The sequence below is a fragment of the Artemia sp. Qi Xiang Cuo genome, chromosome 5 (assembly GCF_049724085.1).
Source record: "Artemia sp. Qi Xiang Cuo chromosome 5, ASM4972408v1, whole genome shotgun sequence".
Taxonomy (NCBI): domain Eukaryota; kingdom Metazoa; phylum Arthropoda; class Branchiopoda; order Anostraca; family Artemiidae; genus Artemia; species Artemia sp. Qi Xiang Cuo.
This window is the reverse complement of record NC_142798.1, coordinates 52,687,543-52,702,165: the sequence shown is the minus strand read 5'-3', so window position 1 is coordinate 52,702,165 and position 14,623 is coordinate 52,687,543. Positions and strand designations below refer to the sequence as shown.

General features: G+C 38.9%; 1 protein-coding gene across 1 annotated transcript in view; it reads right to left on the bottom strand.

Annotated features, from left to right (window-relative positions):
* ppan (Brix domain-containing protein peter pan) overlaps positions 1-14,623 on the bottom strand; it is a 68,369-nt gene that overhangs the window by 34,302 nt on the left and 19,444 nt on the right. The window contains exon 3 of the mRNA XM_089089700.1: positions 9,568-9,690. Within this exon, the coding sequence (XP_088945826.1) occupies positions 9,568-9,690 (123 nt within the window). The remainder of the gene's footprint in view (positions 1-9,567; positions 9,691-14,623) is intronic.

The following is a 14,623-nucleotide window of genomic DNA, read 5'->3' as shown; positions in this document are numbered from 1 at the left end:
ACACTCTTAACTATTACTAAACTAAACTTCAAGTGTAACAAAAACAATAAGCTAAGACTCTAAGCTAAAAACTCTAAACTATTAACTAAAACTAAACTAAACTAAAACTTCAACTAAAACTCTAAGCTATGACTCTCAGCTAAAAACTCTAAGCTCTTAACTAAAACTAAAATAAACTAGAACTCTAACATAAAACTCTAAGCTAAGACTCTAAGCTAAAATTCTAAACTCTTAACTAAAACTAAACTAGAACTCTAACAAAAACTCTGAGATAAGAATCTAGGCTAAAACTCAAAACTTTTAACTAAAACTAAACTAAACTAGAACTCTAACAAAAACTCTCTGCTAAGACTCTAAGCTAAAACTCTAAAATCTTAACTAAAACTAAACTAAAATAAAACTCTAAGCTATGTCTATAAACTAAACCTATAAACTATTAACTAAATTTAAAATAAACTAGAACTCTAACAAAAACTCTAAGCTAAGGCTTTATGCTAACATTGATAACTCTTAACTATTAATAAAATAAACTTCAACTCTACCAAAAACTATAAGCTAAAACTATAAACTATTAACTAAAACTAAAATAAACTAAAAATTAAACAAAAAATATAAACTCGTAACAAAAACTAAAATAAAATAGAATTATAAAAAAAAATTCAAAGCTAACACTCTGAGCTAAATTTCTAGACTCTTAACCAAAACTAAAATAAACTAGAACTCTAACTAAAAACTCTAAACTAAGACATTAAGGTAAAACACCAAACTCTTAACTAAAACTAAACTAAAACTCTAAATGAAAATCAGAGGTAAAAAATCAGACTCTTAGCTAAAATTAAACTAAACTCGAAATCTAACAAAGAAACTCTAATCTAAAATTATAAAATCTTACCTAAAACTAAACTAAACTAGAACTCAAATTAAAACTCTAAGCTAAGACTCTAAGGTAAAACACCAAACTCTTAACTAAAACTAAACTAAAACTCTAACTGAAACTCAAAGGTAAAAAAATCAAACTCTTAACTAAAATTAAAATAAACTAGAACTCTAACAAAAAAACTCTAAGCTAAGACTAAGCTAAAACTCTAAACTCTAAAATAAAATTAAACTAAGCTAGAACTATAACAAAAACTCTAAGCTAAGACTCTAAGATAAAACTACAAACTATTAACTAAAACTAAACTAAACTAGAACTTCAACAAAAACTCTAAGCTACGACTCTAAGCCAAAAACTCTAAACTCTTAACTAAAACTAAAATAAACTAGAACTCTAACTGAAACTCAAAGGTAAAACATCAAATTCTTAACTAAAATTAAACTAAACTAGAACCCTAACAAAAACTCTAAGCTAAGACTCTAAGCTAAAACTCTAAACTATTAACTAAACTAAACTAGAACTCTAACTGAAACTCAAAGGTAAAACATAAAACTCTTAACTAAAATTAAAATAGACTAGAACTCTAACAAAAAAACTCTAAGCTAAGACTCTAAGCTAAAACTCAAAACTCTTAACTAAAACTTAGTCAAACTATAACTTTAAGTAAAACTCTAGGCTATGACTCTAAGCTAAAACTCTAAATTCTTAACTGTAACTAAACTAAACTTCCACTCTAACTAAAACTCTAAGCTAAGACTCTAAGATAAAACTCTAAACTTTTAACTAAAACTAAACTACACAACAACTCTAATTTAAACTCTAAGCTAAGACTCTAAGCTAAAACTACAAACTCTTAACTAAAACTAAACCAAACTATAACTCTAACTGAAACTGAAAGGTAAAATATCAAACTCTTAACCAAAGTTAAACTAAACTAGAACTTCAAGAAAAATTCTAAGTTATGACTCTAAGCTAAAATACTCTATACTTTTAACTAAAACTAAACCAAGGGCTGGGTGGTCCTTTGGGAGCCCGGGGAGAGCCTTTGTTGGTCTGGAGGCCCTTGAGGACCGATTGGTCCTTTGGGAGCCTGGGGGACCTTTGGGGACCGGGGGGGGGCCTTTGGGGGTCCGGGGCCCTTTGGGAGCCTGGTGGACCTTTGGGGACGGGGGGAGGGCCTTTGGGCGTCCGGGGGGCCAGTTGGGAGCCTGGGGGACATTTGGGGACTGGGTGATGGTCTTTGGGACCCCGGTGGTCTTTTGGGAGCTCGATGGGCCTTTGGGAGTCCCCGGGAGGGCCTTGGAGGGTCTGGGGAGGGCCTTTGGGGGCGCGTGGGGCCCTTTGGAAGCCCAGAGAACCTTTGAGGACCGGGGGATTTGTGGGGGTTGAGGGGGGGGGTATTAGAACCCCTTGGGGTTGGGGTAGAGGACCTCACAACACTGTTTAAATGGAACTTGTGTATTATAACGACCACAGAGTTTTACCATTAAATTCTTTTCTAAAACCTTTTCTAAAATCATCTTTTATAATGCCTCTATCTGTTTCGCCGAAATAATTCCATAAAATGGCTAAAACAGTTTTGCCAACATTATCCCTAAATGGAATTTCAGTGAGTTCCTCATGCTTGGCATCTCTGTGCTGGCGCATTTCAAATTATTTGGAAACCTGATTCCTGCGCTAAGATCTAAACATTCGCTCAGAGACAGTTCTTTTTGAAGAAATCCAGACATTAATAAACTTCCCGCCGGAGACAATTCAATCAATCATGACATCATCTGTCATGTGTGATCTAAACTTTGCCTCGGAAACAATTCTGGTTGAAATCACATTAATTAACTTGACGTCATCTGTCAGACATTAATTAACTTTGCCCGGAAACAATCTATTTCCTATTTTTGGATCATAACATTCACTGAGAGCGTGCCAAAAACAACAACAACAAATACTCGGATCATAACATTCGCTGAGAGCGTGCCAAAAACACACCTGGAGAAAGAGACCATTGACCCCATTAACCACGTGGTTCCCCTTGACATTCGCTGGGAGCTTGCCCAAAACAACAACAACATTGACCTTGACATTTGCCTCGGAAACAACAACAAATACTGGAAACACGCGATCTAACTGTTTCCCGGAAACTCATAACATTTGCCTCGAACAACAACAACAAATACTGGAAACACGCGATCTAACTGTTTACCGGAAACTCATAACATTTGCCTCGAACAACAACAACAAATACCGGAAACACGCGATCTAACTGTTTCCCGGAAACTCATAACATTTGCCTCGAGCAACAACAACAAATATTGGAAACACGCGATCTAACTGTTTCCCGGAAACTCATAACATTTGGCTCGATCAACAACAACAAATACTGGATACACGCGATCTAACTGTTTCCCGGAAACTCATAACATCTGCCTCGAACAACAACAAGAAGGAAGTGTCATTAACTTTCCCTCGAACAACAACGGGAAGGAAGTGTCATTAACTTTGCCTCGAACAACAACAGGAAGGAAGTGTCATTAACTTTGCCCGGAAACGATTTGGTTAATGACTCAATAATCCATGAAAGTGACAAAGTTCCTGTTTTTCAAATTCTCACTGACAAAAACCATAAAAACATCCATTAATGTGACAAAGTTCCTGTTTTTTCAAATTCTCACTGACAAAAACCATAAAACATCCATGAAAAACATCAAATAAATCGACCAACACACATAACCATCCATGAAAACAGACATAAATGTGACAAAGTTCCTGTTTTTTCATTCTCACTGACAACAAACAGACATAAACTATGTAAAAAAGTTGTAGGTGGCAGCAGGGGTGACTCGTCGGATCAATAGGGGCATCTCTACTGCCATTTTGTTCCACGCAGTTCAAAGTTCAGGAAATTATACCTTTGAGCAGGACACTCCCCCCACAGTCTTCAGTGGAAGGGTTATAAGTTATGCCCTGGGGGCAAATAAGGTTTTTTATTGAAATCTTTGTCGTAGAAACTTGAAAAAGGGCTCATTCGATTGGAATTCAAATGGCTAGTGCTTTTTTTAATAGTCAAAAGTGATTTGAGGGCAACTAACTCCCCTCTCCCGCCCATCTTTTCTCCAAACACACCCAATCAATAATTTACATCGCCATTTTATTCAACGTAGTTGAAAGTTTTTGAAATTAGGTCTTTAAGGATGACACCCCCCCCCCAACACAGCCCTCAGGGCAAGGGGTGTTAGTTATGCCCTGGGGGCGTATAAGGTTTTTATTGAAGGCGTAGAAACTTCAAAAGGGCTCACTCAACTGGAAATGGAAAGGGCTAGTGCCTTTTTTAATAGTTGAAAGTGATTGGAGAGCGACTAACGCCCCTCTCACGCCCACCATTTTCCCAAACATAACCAATCAAAATTTTGAGACATCTATTTTGGTCAATGTAGTTGAAAGTTCTTGAAATTGGGTCTTTTAGGATGATAGCCCCCTCAGAGCCCTCAGAGCAAGGGTTGTAAGTTATGCCCTGGGGGGGATATAAAGTTTATATAGAAAGTTGTTATAGAAATGTCAAAAAGGGCTCATTTGATTGGAAATTGAAATTGCCCTTCTTAATAGTCGAAAGTGAATGGAGAGTAATTAACCCCCTCTTACGCCCACCATTTCCCCAAAAACATTAATCAAAGTTTAGAGATAGCCATTTTGTTCAACGTAGTTGAACGTTCTGGAAATTACGTATTTAAGGATGACAAACCCCCAAGAGCCCCAAGGACAAAGGTTGTAAGTTCTGCCCTGGGGGCATATAAGGTTTTTATAGGTAGAATTGTCGTAAAACTTCAAAAGGGGCTCATTCAATTCGAAATTGAGAGGGCTAGTGCCCTTTTTAATAGTTGAAAGTGATTGGAGGACAACTATCCCGCCTCTCACGCCTACCTTTTTCCCAAACACATCTAATCAAAACTTAGAGATTGCCATTTTATTCAACGTAGTTTTAAGTTCTGGAAATTAGGTCTTTGAGGAGGACAACCCCCCCCCCCCCCACAGCCATCAGGGCAAGGGTTGTAAACTATGCCCAGGGGACATATAAGGTTTTATACAACGCGTTGTCGCAGAAACAACAAAAAGGGCTAATTTGATTGGAAATTAAAATGGCTTATGCTCTTTTTAATTGTCGACAGGGTTTGGACAGAAACTAACACCCTTTCCCCGCCCACCATTTGCTCAAACGCACCCAATAAAGGTTTTGAGATACCCATTCTGTTCCACACAGTTCAAAGTTCAGTAAATTATAATTTTGAGCAAGAATCTCCCCCCACAGTCTTCAGGGGAAGGGTTATAAGTTATGCCCTGGGGGCATATAAGGTTTTTATTGAAATCTTTGTCGTAGAAACTTGAAAAAGGGCTTATTCTAATGGAAATTCAAAGGCCTAGTGCCCTTTTTAATAGTCAAAAGTGATTTGAAGGCAACTAATCCCCCTCTCACGCCCATCTTTTTTCTCCAAACACATCCAATCACTCTTTTAGATAGTCATTTTATTCAACGTAGTTGACAGTTTTTGAAAGTAGGTATTTAAGGATGACAACCCCTCCCCCTCCCACCCCACAGCCCTTAGGGCAAGGGTTTTTATTTATGTCCTGGGGGCGTATAAGTTTTTTATTGAAAGCGTAGAAACTTCAAAAGGGCTCACTCAACTGGAAATTGAAAGGGCTAGTGCCTTTTTTAATAGTTGAAAGGGATTGGAGAGCGACTAACGCCCCTCTCACGCCCACCATTTTCCCAAACACATCCAATCAAAAGGTTGAGATATCCATTTTGTTCAACGTAGTTGAAAGTTCTTGAAATTAGGTCCCTCAGAGCCCTCAGTGCAAGGGTTGTAAGTTATGCCCTGGGGGCATATAAAGTTTATATAGAAAGTTGTTATAGAAAATTCAAAAAGGGCTCATTTGATTGGAAATTGAAATTGCCCTTCTTAATAGTCGAAAGTGAATGGAGAGTAATTAACCCCCTCTTACGCCCACCATTTCCCCAAAAACATTAATCAAAGTTTAGAGATAGCCATTTTGTTCAACGTAGTTGAAAGTTCTTGAAATTACGTATTTTAGGATGACAAACCCGCCAGAGCCCCAAGGGCAAGCGTTGTAAGTTCTGTCCTGGGGGCATATAAGGTTTTTATAGATAGAGTTGTCGTAAAACTTCAAAAGGGGCTCATTCAATTGGAAATTGAGAGGGCTAGTGCCCTTTGTAATAGTCGAAAGTGATTGGAGGGTAACTAACCCCGCTCTCACGCCCACCATTCCTCCAAACACATCAAATATAAATTTTCAGATAGCCATTTTGTTCAAGATAGTAGAAAGTTCTGGAAATTAGGTCTTTAAGAATGACACCCTCCCCCAGCACTCAAGGCAAGGGTTGTAATTTATTCCCTGGAGGCATATAAGATTTTTATTGAAAGTTTTGTCGTAGAAACTTCAAAAGGGCTCATTTGATTGGAAATTGAAAGGGCTAGGGCCATTTTTAATAGTTGAAAATGACTGGAGAGCGACTACCGCCCCTCTCACGCACATCATTTCCCCAAACACATCCAATCAAAATTTAGAGATAGCCATTTTGTTTAACGTAGTTGAAAGTTCTGGAAATTCGGTCTTAGAGGATGACAACCACCCTAATAGACCTTAGGGTAAGGGCTGTAATTTATGCCCTGGGGGCATATAAGGTGTTTATAGAAAGCGTTATTGTTTCCAAAAGGGCTCATTTGATTGGAAACCGAAAGGCCTAGTGCCCTTTTTAATAGTCGAAAGTGATTGGAAGGCTTGACACTTTTATAGTAAAGATCGAGGTGGGTATAATGTATTATTTGTTGTTGTTGATGTTGTTTAGACCAGGGCACTTCGTATCGATGGAGTCGTCGTGGGAACTTCGAAAAGGGCACATTAGATTGAAAATAGAAAGGGCTGATGCCCTTTTTAACAGTCGAAAGTGATTTGAGGACAACTAATCCCCCTTCCACTCCCACCCTCCCATTTCCGCTCTGAAAATTTAACCAAATCAAAATAGCGTAAGTGAATCCAAGCTATCAAAGAAAGTAAACAGTTTTTTTGCGAATGGTATCAAGTTTTCCATTTCAGGTCAACTAGAGGAAGTATGAAACTAAATTAAACACTACTGATTGTGTCCAGATTTTTAAAAAGGTGTATGATGTTAAAAATGCTGAAAATTTTTGTCAAGCATACAAATAGCAGGCCAAACTATAAAGTCTTAAAAAACGAATAAATTTAAAGCATTATTTTCTTTTTCCCTGAAAAGACTATGTCAATATAAAACGAACAGAAATTAATTGAAAAATAATTTTTCTACAAAATAAGTTTTTCAAAGAAAAGTAAAGAACTCAATTAAACACAAAATTGGCAAAAATAAAATAAAATAATCTACCAAGCGTGAAACAACAACAAATCAGCATCGATAAATAAATAAAACCCAAAACGAACAGAAATTACAATAATTAACCGAATCAAACTCAAAACGAACAGAAATTAATATAAGTTGGGCGCAAAACTCCTATGCCTTCCCAGGGTCAGAACAAAATTTGGACTTTACTGAAAAAAATACAAATGAATGTGTATTGTCAGTTTAATATACACATACTGATATTTAGTAATCAAAATGTTAATATTTTTTGATTTATTAAAGTTATAAAAGTAAAAATATTTATATTTTTTTAAGTATAAGTGCAAATTTTGTTCTGGCCTTGGGAAGGCCATAACATGTTCTGGCCAAACAGAACAAATGTCAGAACAAATGTTCTGGTTTTGGGAAGGCTGCTTGAGTACGCTTACCCGGTATGGTATTTTGACCTTGCGGTGGATCAAACCGACAGGCTAGAAATTATCCAGAAGAGGGCCTTTTAGGATGATAACCCCCTCAGAGCCCTCAGTGCAAGGGTTGTAAGTTATGCCTTCAGGGCATATAAGGTTTATATAGAAAGTAGTTGTATAAATCATAGGCAGCACGATCGCGCTGCCTATGACTATGTCAATATAAAACGAACAGGAATTAATTTAAAAAACTTCTTCCACAAAATAAGTTTTTCAAAGAAAAGTAAAAAACTCCATTAAACAAAAAATGAGCAAAAATAAAATCAAAATAATCTACCAAGCGTGAAACTACCACAAATCAGCATCGATGAATAAAATAAACCCATCACGAACAGAAATTACAATAATTAACCGAGTCAAACTCAAAACGAGCAGAAATTAATATAAGTTGGGCGCAAAACCCCTATGCCTTCCCAAGGTCAAAACAAAATTTGCACTTTACTGAAAAAATACAAATGAATGTGTATTGTCAGTTTAATATACATATACTGATATTTAGCAATCAAAATGTTAATATTTTTTGATTTATTAAAGTTATAAAAGTAAAAACATTTATATTTTTTTCAGTGAAGTGCAAATTTTGTTCTGGCCTTGGGAAGGATGTCAGAACAAATGTTCTGGCCTTGGGAAGGCTGCTTGAGTATGCTTACCCGGTATGGTATTTTGACCTTGTAGTGGATCAAACCGACAGGATAGAAATTATCCAGAAGAGGGCCCTGAGAATTATTTATGATCAGGACAAAGTTTCTTAAATTCTCCTTCTCAAGGAATTCCGCATCCCAATCTTGGCAGCCCGACGTGTTACTCTGCACCAAATTTAGGAATAATCGGCATCTTAACCCACGTTTTCAAAATCTGCTCCCATCCTCTTATCGCCCACCAAAGCCCCATTTACTTCGATCAAAAGCACAAAAAATTACGGTTATAAATCCTATCAATGCAAGAGTTGAGCGTTATAGAAAGAGCTTTGTGCCAGCGTTTGTTGAAGTCCTAAATAAATAAAATTGTACTCTTATCTTACAATGTGTTAGTTTGATTGCTTGCGTTTTTAAATGACAGGTCAGTCGGGACCATCATTACATGTTTTTATAATGTACCTGACAAAAGAAGACAAATTCGGTAGTTTAATATTCGTAAAAGTTGGTTTGTAAATAAAGTGTCATTCAAGACCTATTACCTCTTTCTCCAGGGACCGACCTAGTGTGTCGCGCTCTCTTTCCCTCCTTGGAAAACCAGGTGGGGCCCAACACCATATATCGTGTGGGAGGCGTCCTTCATTCATATGGATTATTTACCCCCCGTATCTCCATCCCTTTACTCTGATCTCACTGGTTACCAGTGGCTGTTCGGTATCTGCCCTTATCTAAGCATTATCCAATCTATCGGTCCAGTGGATCGCAAGGATTTGACGTAGGCAACTGTTTTCGAAAGTAATCGTTTCGTTGCATTCTTTCAAAGGCTTCATGACTTAAATCCATACATGAGTACAGAGAGTACATTACTCCTACTAGGCTGAGTTTCAGCTTCTGGGAGTAATTTCTGGATTTCTAAACGTTACTCAGCTGAGAAAATTCTGCACCTGCATACGCTATATGCAGCAGCATGACTTCTCTGTCACAGTTCCCATCTTGGGTAACTTTGCTGTCAAGATATTTGAATTCTCATACCTCAAGACGGTAGAAAACCTGAGCCAAAGGAAGTATGCACTGTATACCCTTTTTTCTAGCAACCCAGGCAGCACAAAGATGAACAACTTCGTTTTAAGGGTATCTTATTTTCTGTCCTTTTTAATTGAACCTGTATTCTACGTCAGAAACGGTAGATTTTTTACATACCTGCGGCATCCTACATAATCTTAAATAAGGACTCAATTCTGATCTGGTGATAATTCCGAGATGTGTCACATGGAAAGGTCCGGCAATTGAAACATAGTCCTGTAGACTGCACTTTGGGCGCACCTAAAATAAATATAGAAGTCAAACCATTGTTTTCATCTTAATCATCCATTATAAGCTCTTGAGACTTGCTATCTTTCCACATAAAAAAGAACAGCAACAATTTTAAAAAAGACAACAGAAACATAAAACATCTGAGCTTATGGGTAATACATGCAAACATGTCTTGCTTCCGGAAAATACAATGAAAAAAGGTAATCAAAAAATTCAACAAACTATTTTGAGGATTAACAAGTAGAGGGAGACTTGATAAGGGCGGTGAACTATACAATTTGTCAGTTGTTTATATATAGGTTTTATAGTGGAGAAATGGGGGGATTTTTTTTATCTTGAGTGTCCGATTGGCTTCGAATTTCCAGGGATCGTTCCCTGTGCCAAGAGAAACGCATGTTTTATGGGAGGCAGGGAAAGGAGGCCCAAAAATAGGCAAAAGATGAGTTGTCCAGATTAGTTTTACACTTACAGCCTTAAATATTTGGGCCAAGAGGATCCCAATGTGCAAGACAATTTGGGGCGAAAAACTTTTTCTTCCGATTGGCATGAAACTGATTTATGTTGGTCCTTATAGCAAGGGGACCCGCGTGCAGAAAGAAAATGCAGTAAAATATTAGTTCCTCCAAAACGGGGCCCGACAAAGGGCCAATAAAACGTTTTGTCTTGAACTCGTTTCCTGTCAACTGAATGCCATCACATGTGTCACTAAAGTTTAACAGCTTTCTCATTGCTAAAGAAATTGGAGGTTTGCCTTTGCTCATTTCATAGTAATGATATTAGAAAGTTGGCGGATACTAAGAAAATTATCTTTTAAAGTCAAAGAGATACAATTTTCTCTTTTTCAGCGATCATTATTCTTGAAAGAACTGATGAACGTGTGTAGGGGTCAGTTCGTTTTTTTTGCACGAAAATTTGTTCCGGGCATGTACCATTTAAAAATTCCGAATGGCTAACAACTTCTTAGTTATGGTGCACCCTGAAAAAATTGAATCATGACTGTACCAAAAAAACGAGCAAAGACCTCGATTGTAAGAAGGTAAAAAGTAATGAATGAATGAATGAATGGTTTTTATTTCCCATCATAAATAACACAAGGTTACACAACGGAGTATTGAAAAAAAAAGGAAAAAAAGAGAAAAAGAAAACGCAATAAGAGAAACAACAAAACTTCAATAGCAATCTATATACAGCATACTAAACTCTTATTCAAACTAGCCTACGATAGCTCGGTACATATCATGATCAGGATTGAGCGAACGCCGAAACTGAACGATTCGCTCAGTAGCTGCAGTAGTCGGGTCCACAACGCTTTAATTTTTCGAAACTCTTGATTTTCTCTCCCATGGCGGAACACTTAAAATATACTTTGTATACTTATAGTAAACCCGACGGACTGAGCGATTATCTGTTTCGGTGAGAAGAGACCAAAACGGCGAGAGTGACAGAACATGCGGGATAACGAACACGGAAGAAAGCCTTCCGAATATACGGCGGTTATACATACTTTTGCAGGTTAGAAGTAGTCCGTATGCTTTGCGTGCCTTTTCTGATAAATGCTCAACCAGTGCCTCACGAGTAGACCGAAGATCTGAAGCGATTGGCAGTCCAAGGTAAGGTAGAGATGGCTTTGAGCTCACCGCAGTATCGCCTAGGAGCACGCTAATCGGGGTCGAATCTTTCACGTTGTGACGAAAAACAACTACTTCACTTTTGGCAGTATTAAAAGCTAGCCCAATCTTAGCATATTCATCACTCAATATATTGTAGTTATCCTCAACCCTTGAAATAGACCTACTTGCGTTAAGTATATCATCAGCGTAAGTGATGATCGACACGTCTATACCTAGATATATGCAACGCAATTCGGCAGATTCTTATGGGACGATAATACTGTTGTTGCATATAGAAGGGGAAGTAATGGAGCCTTGCCGGATACCTTTATGGGCAGGTATAACTACAGTGGATACCACCATACCGCGATGAGTGGGGACTTTAATCTTCACTCTCAGCCTCCTATACATGCTCCTCCATACAACGACAACCGAACGGTCAATTCCGCGTTTACAAGCAGAACTAAGTATATGTGCGTGGATACCGGAGTCGAATGCTCTACGCACATCGTGGCTTGCTATAACAAGTGTATCATTTTTTTCGTGAGCACTGAGCAAAAGATTAGCTATCAACGAATGAACATGCTCGCGACTAGTACCACTCTTAAACCCGAATTGCGAATTGGGAGTATAACAAGTTTCACTTAGATCACCAAAAACAAGCATTTCCATGAGTTTGCAGAATATCAGCGCAACAGTTATCGGGCGGTATGATGAACAGTTCCTGGGATCATTCCCTTTTTTAGGAACTGGTGTAACGACGCCAACACAGAAAACATCGGGGACAAGACCGCAGTTAAAGATCGTCTGGTACATAAGAGCAAGGTGATTTAACACATTGTCACCCCCAATAGCCAGATGCATTCCACAAATATTATCATCACCTCGAGAATACTTCTTTTTCAGTTTAGATAGCATATGACGGATACTAGAGACAGTAACAACGAACCCGACACTTCGTTCATTTGACGCTAGGAGGGATTCGAGCTCTTTTTCGAACTCTTTCTCGAGAGCCTTGTTCGGCGGTGAGAAGTCGGCGGTGAAATATTTATTCCAATCACTTTCACTTGGCAAAATTTCTTCTTTGCGAGATTTTGGACTCCTTTTCTTTTTAATATACTTTCAGACTGCATTTGGGTCACCTTCAAGCACTTTGCAATTCTGGTCCATTAAGTCGGTTCGGTGTTTAGCAAGGGTCTTGGCGAACTTTCACTTAGTATATAGCCTGATATCATTCAAGACACCTTGACGAAGGCGCCCGCACTCGTTCCATAGTGTATACCAGAATTTAGATCGACTACAAGACTCGGACAACTGTACATTCTGAGACCACTGTGGATTTTCACTTCCGATTCGAACTTTTCGTGTCGAAACTGCAGCCTTTTCGGCACAGCGTAGGGCATGTGTAATTTCTGCACAGTAATTGTTCAGGAGTATATGCTTTTCATTATCGGGAACAGGCAAACCTTGTTGAAGCAGTTGAAATGGGACCTTTATCTTTTCAAGTATATTATCATACACGGACTTGAAAAGCGCAGAGTCGGCTTTTCCCCACTCAGATTTTACCACCCATTTACGGTGACATTCATCGGGCTGAGTAGGTTTATTAGTGACACAGAACACATTCGAGATGGGTAGGTGGTCGGAAGCACAGATGTTTAATTTTACCCTACATTTTCCGTTTGTCTTCACATCTGCAGAGCACAGCATTGAGTCAAGGGAGGATACAGAGCCGGAGTTGTGTACATACGTGTAGTCCAGGTCATTTTCAAGTACACGGAGACTTTCACAGGCAGCTACCAGAACCAGAGTTCTCGGGCTGTTGTCGCACAGGTTACAGTTCATGTCTCCGGTTACAATGCATGACAGTTTTGCGTAACACATCCATCAACTGCTCCAAAAATCTGTCCACAAGCAACATTGAGTTTTGCATCACATTCATTGTCACGATAATCCATGGGCATATAGACACAGAATAGAGCTGTATCAGCAATTCGGACACCGACAAAGAAATCAGACTGCTTGTACAAGAAAGGTTTAAGACTTCTACGTATCATTATTGAAATGCCACCAGAGGGTCCGCCTCTGCCAGAACGCTTTACAGGAACACTGAATACGCTGGAACTGTCATTGACCTCAAGAAGCTGAAGTCCTTCTGTTGTAAGAAAGTGCTCCTGTAGACATACTACGTCATATTCTTGTACTAATTGCTCAACCAGAGGTAGTTTAGCCAGAACTCCACCATTCATGTTCCATGATACAACTTTGAGTTCAAGATTATTCATTGTTTTAACGCTTTCTGTGCTTCAGGGCATTTAAAACTGTAACAAGGATGGTTTGCCGAACCACATAGAGCACATTTGAGAGGGTTCTGGCAGGGATTGTCCTTTGAGCTGGAGTATTTCCCAGCGCAACGGGAGCACTTTGGCGGATTTGGACATGCCTTTGCTGCGTGGCCGAAGCATTGACACTTGTAGCACTGGATTGGCATAAATTTGTATTCGTGAATCGGCAGCCGCTCATACCCAATCACGGGGGGAGACTTGATTGCACTCTGTAGGTCTTCACGCGAATCAAACTTCAGTTTGAATGACCTGGTTTTGCCTATTCCAGTAGCTTCGACACATTTCGACACTAAACTGCGTAAGTCCTCTTCTGAAATACTAGCAGGGACGTGGCGAATTATTCCGAAGAAAGAGGGGCTTTTTACTCTCGCGACAACGGAATTATCGGTACTGGTAATAGCCTGTGCAATGGAATCGGCGGTCACTTTGTCTTTCACAAGAACGCCTGTCCGCAAAGTCCATTCAAATAGTCTTTCCGTGATTCGGGATCAGTCAGTCCTTGGGGCGAATTTTTGAGAACTACGGCGGAAGTCTGTTTATACTTTCCGTTATTCTCGCGTGACTGATAGGAATTGCGCAGCTGATACTCAGACTCGACGAAGCTGTCGAACTTTCGGCATAGCTCTCCCACTTTTCTCGTCAAAGTTGCACTTATTTCGCCTGGAATAATCGGTACGTCATCAGGTTGGTATAATACGAACCGCGGGAGCGAAATGTTTTTTTCGTGACACATCTTAAAAACTTTCATTATGTCAATGACATTATCCGAACTTTTGTCTCTTGCAGTCACTCTCGTCGCATATTCGGCTTCATCCCAAATCACCTTTTTCGCTTCCAATATATCCGCATCGGAGAAATGTGATACCTCACTTTTGACAATACTGTCTATCGGGTTTCCAGCTTTCATCGCCCGCTCAACAAAGTTCAGTACAGTATTGAACACAAGCTTCCCGCTCGCCATTTTGCTACGGAATGATTATTACGCAA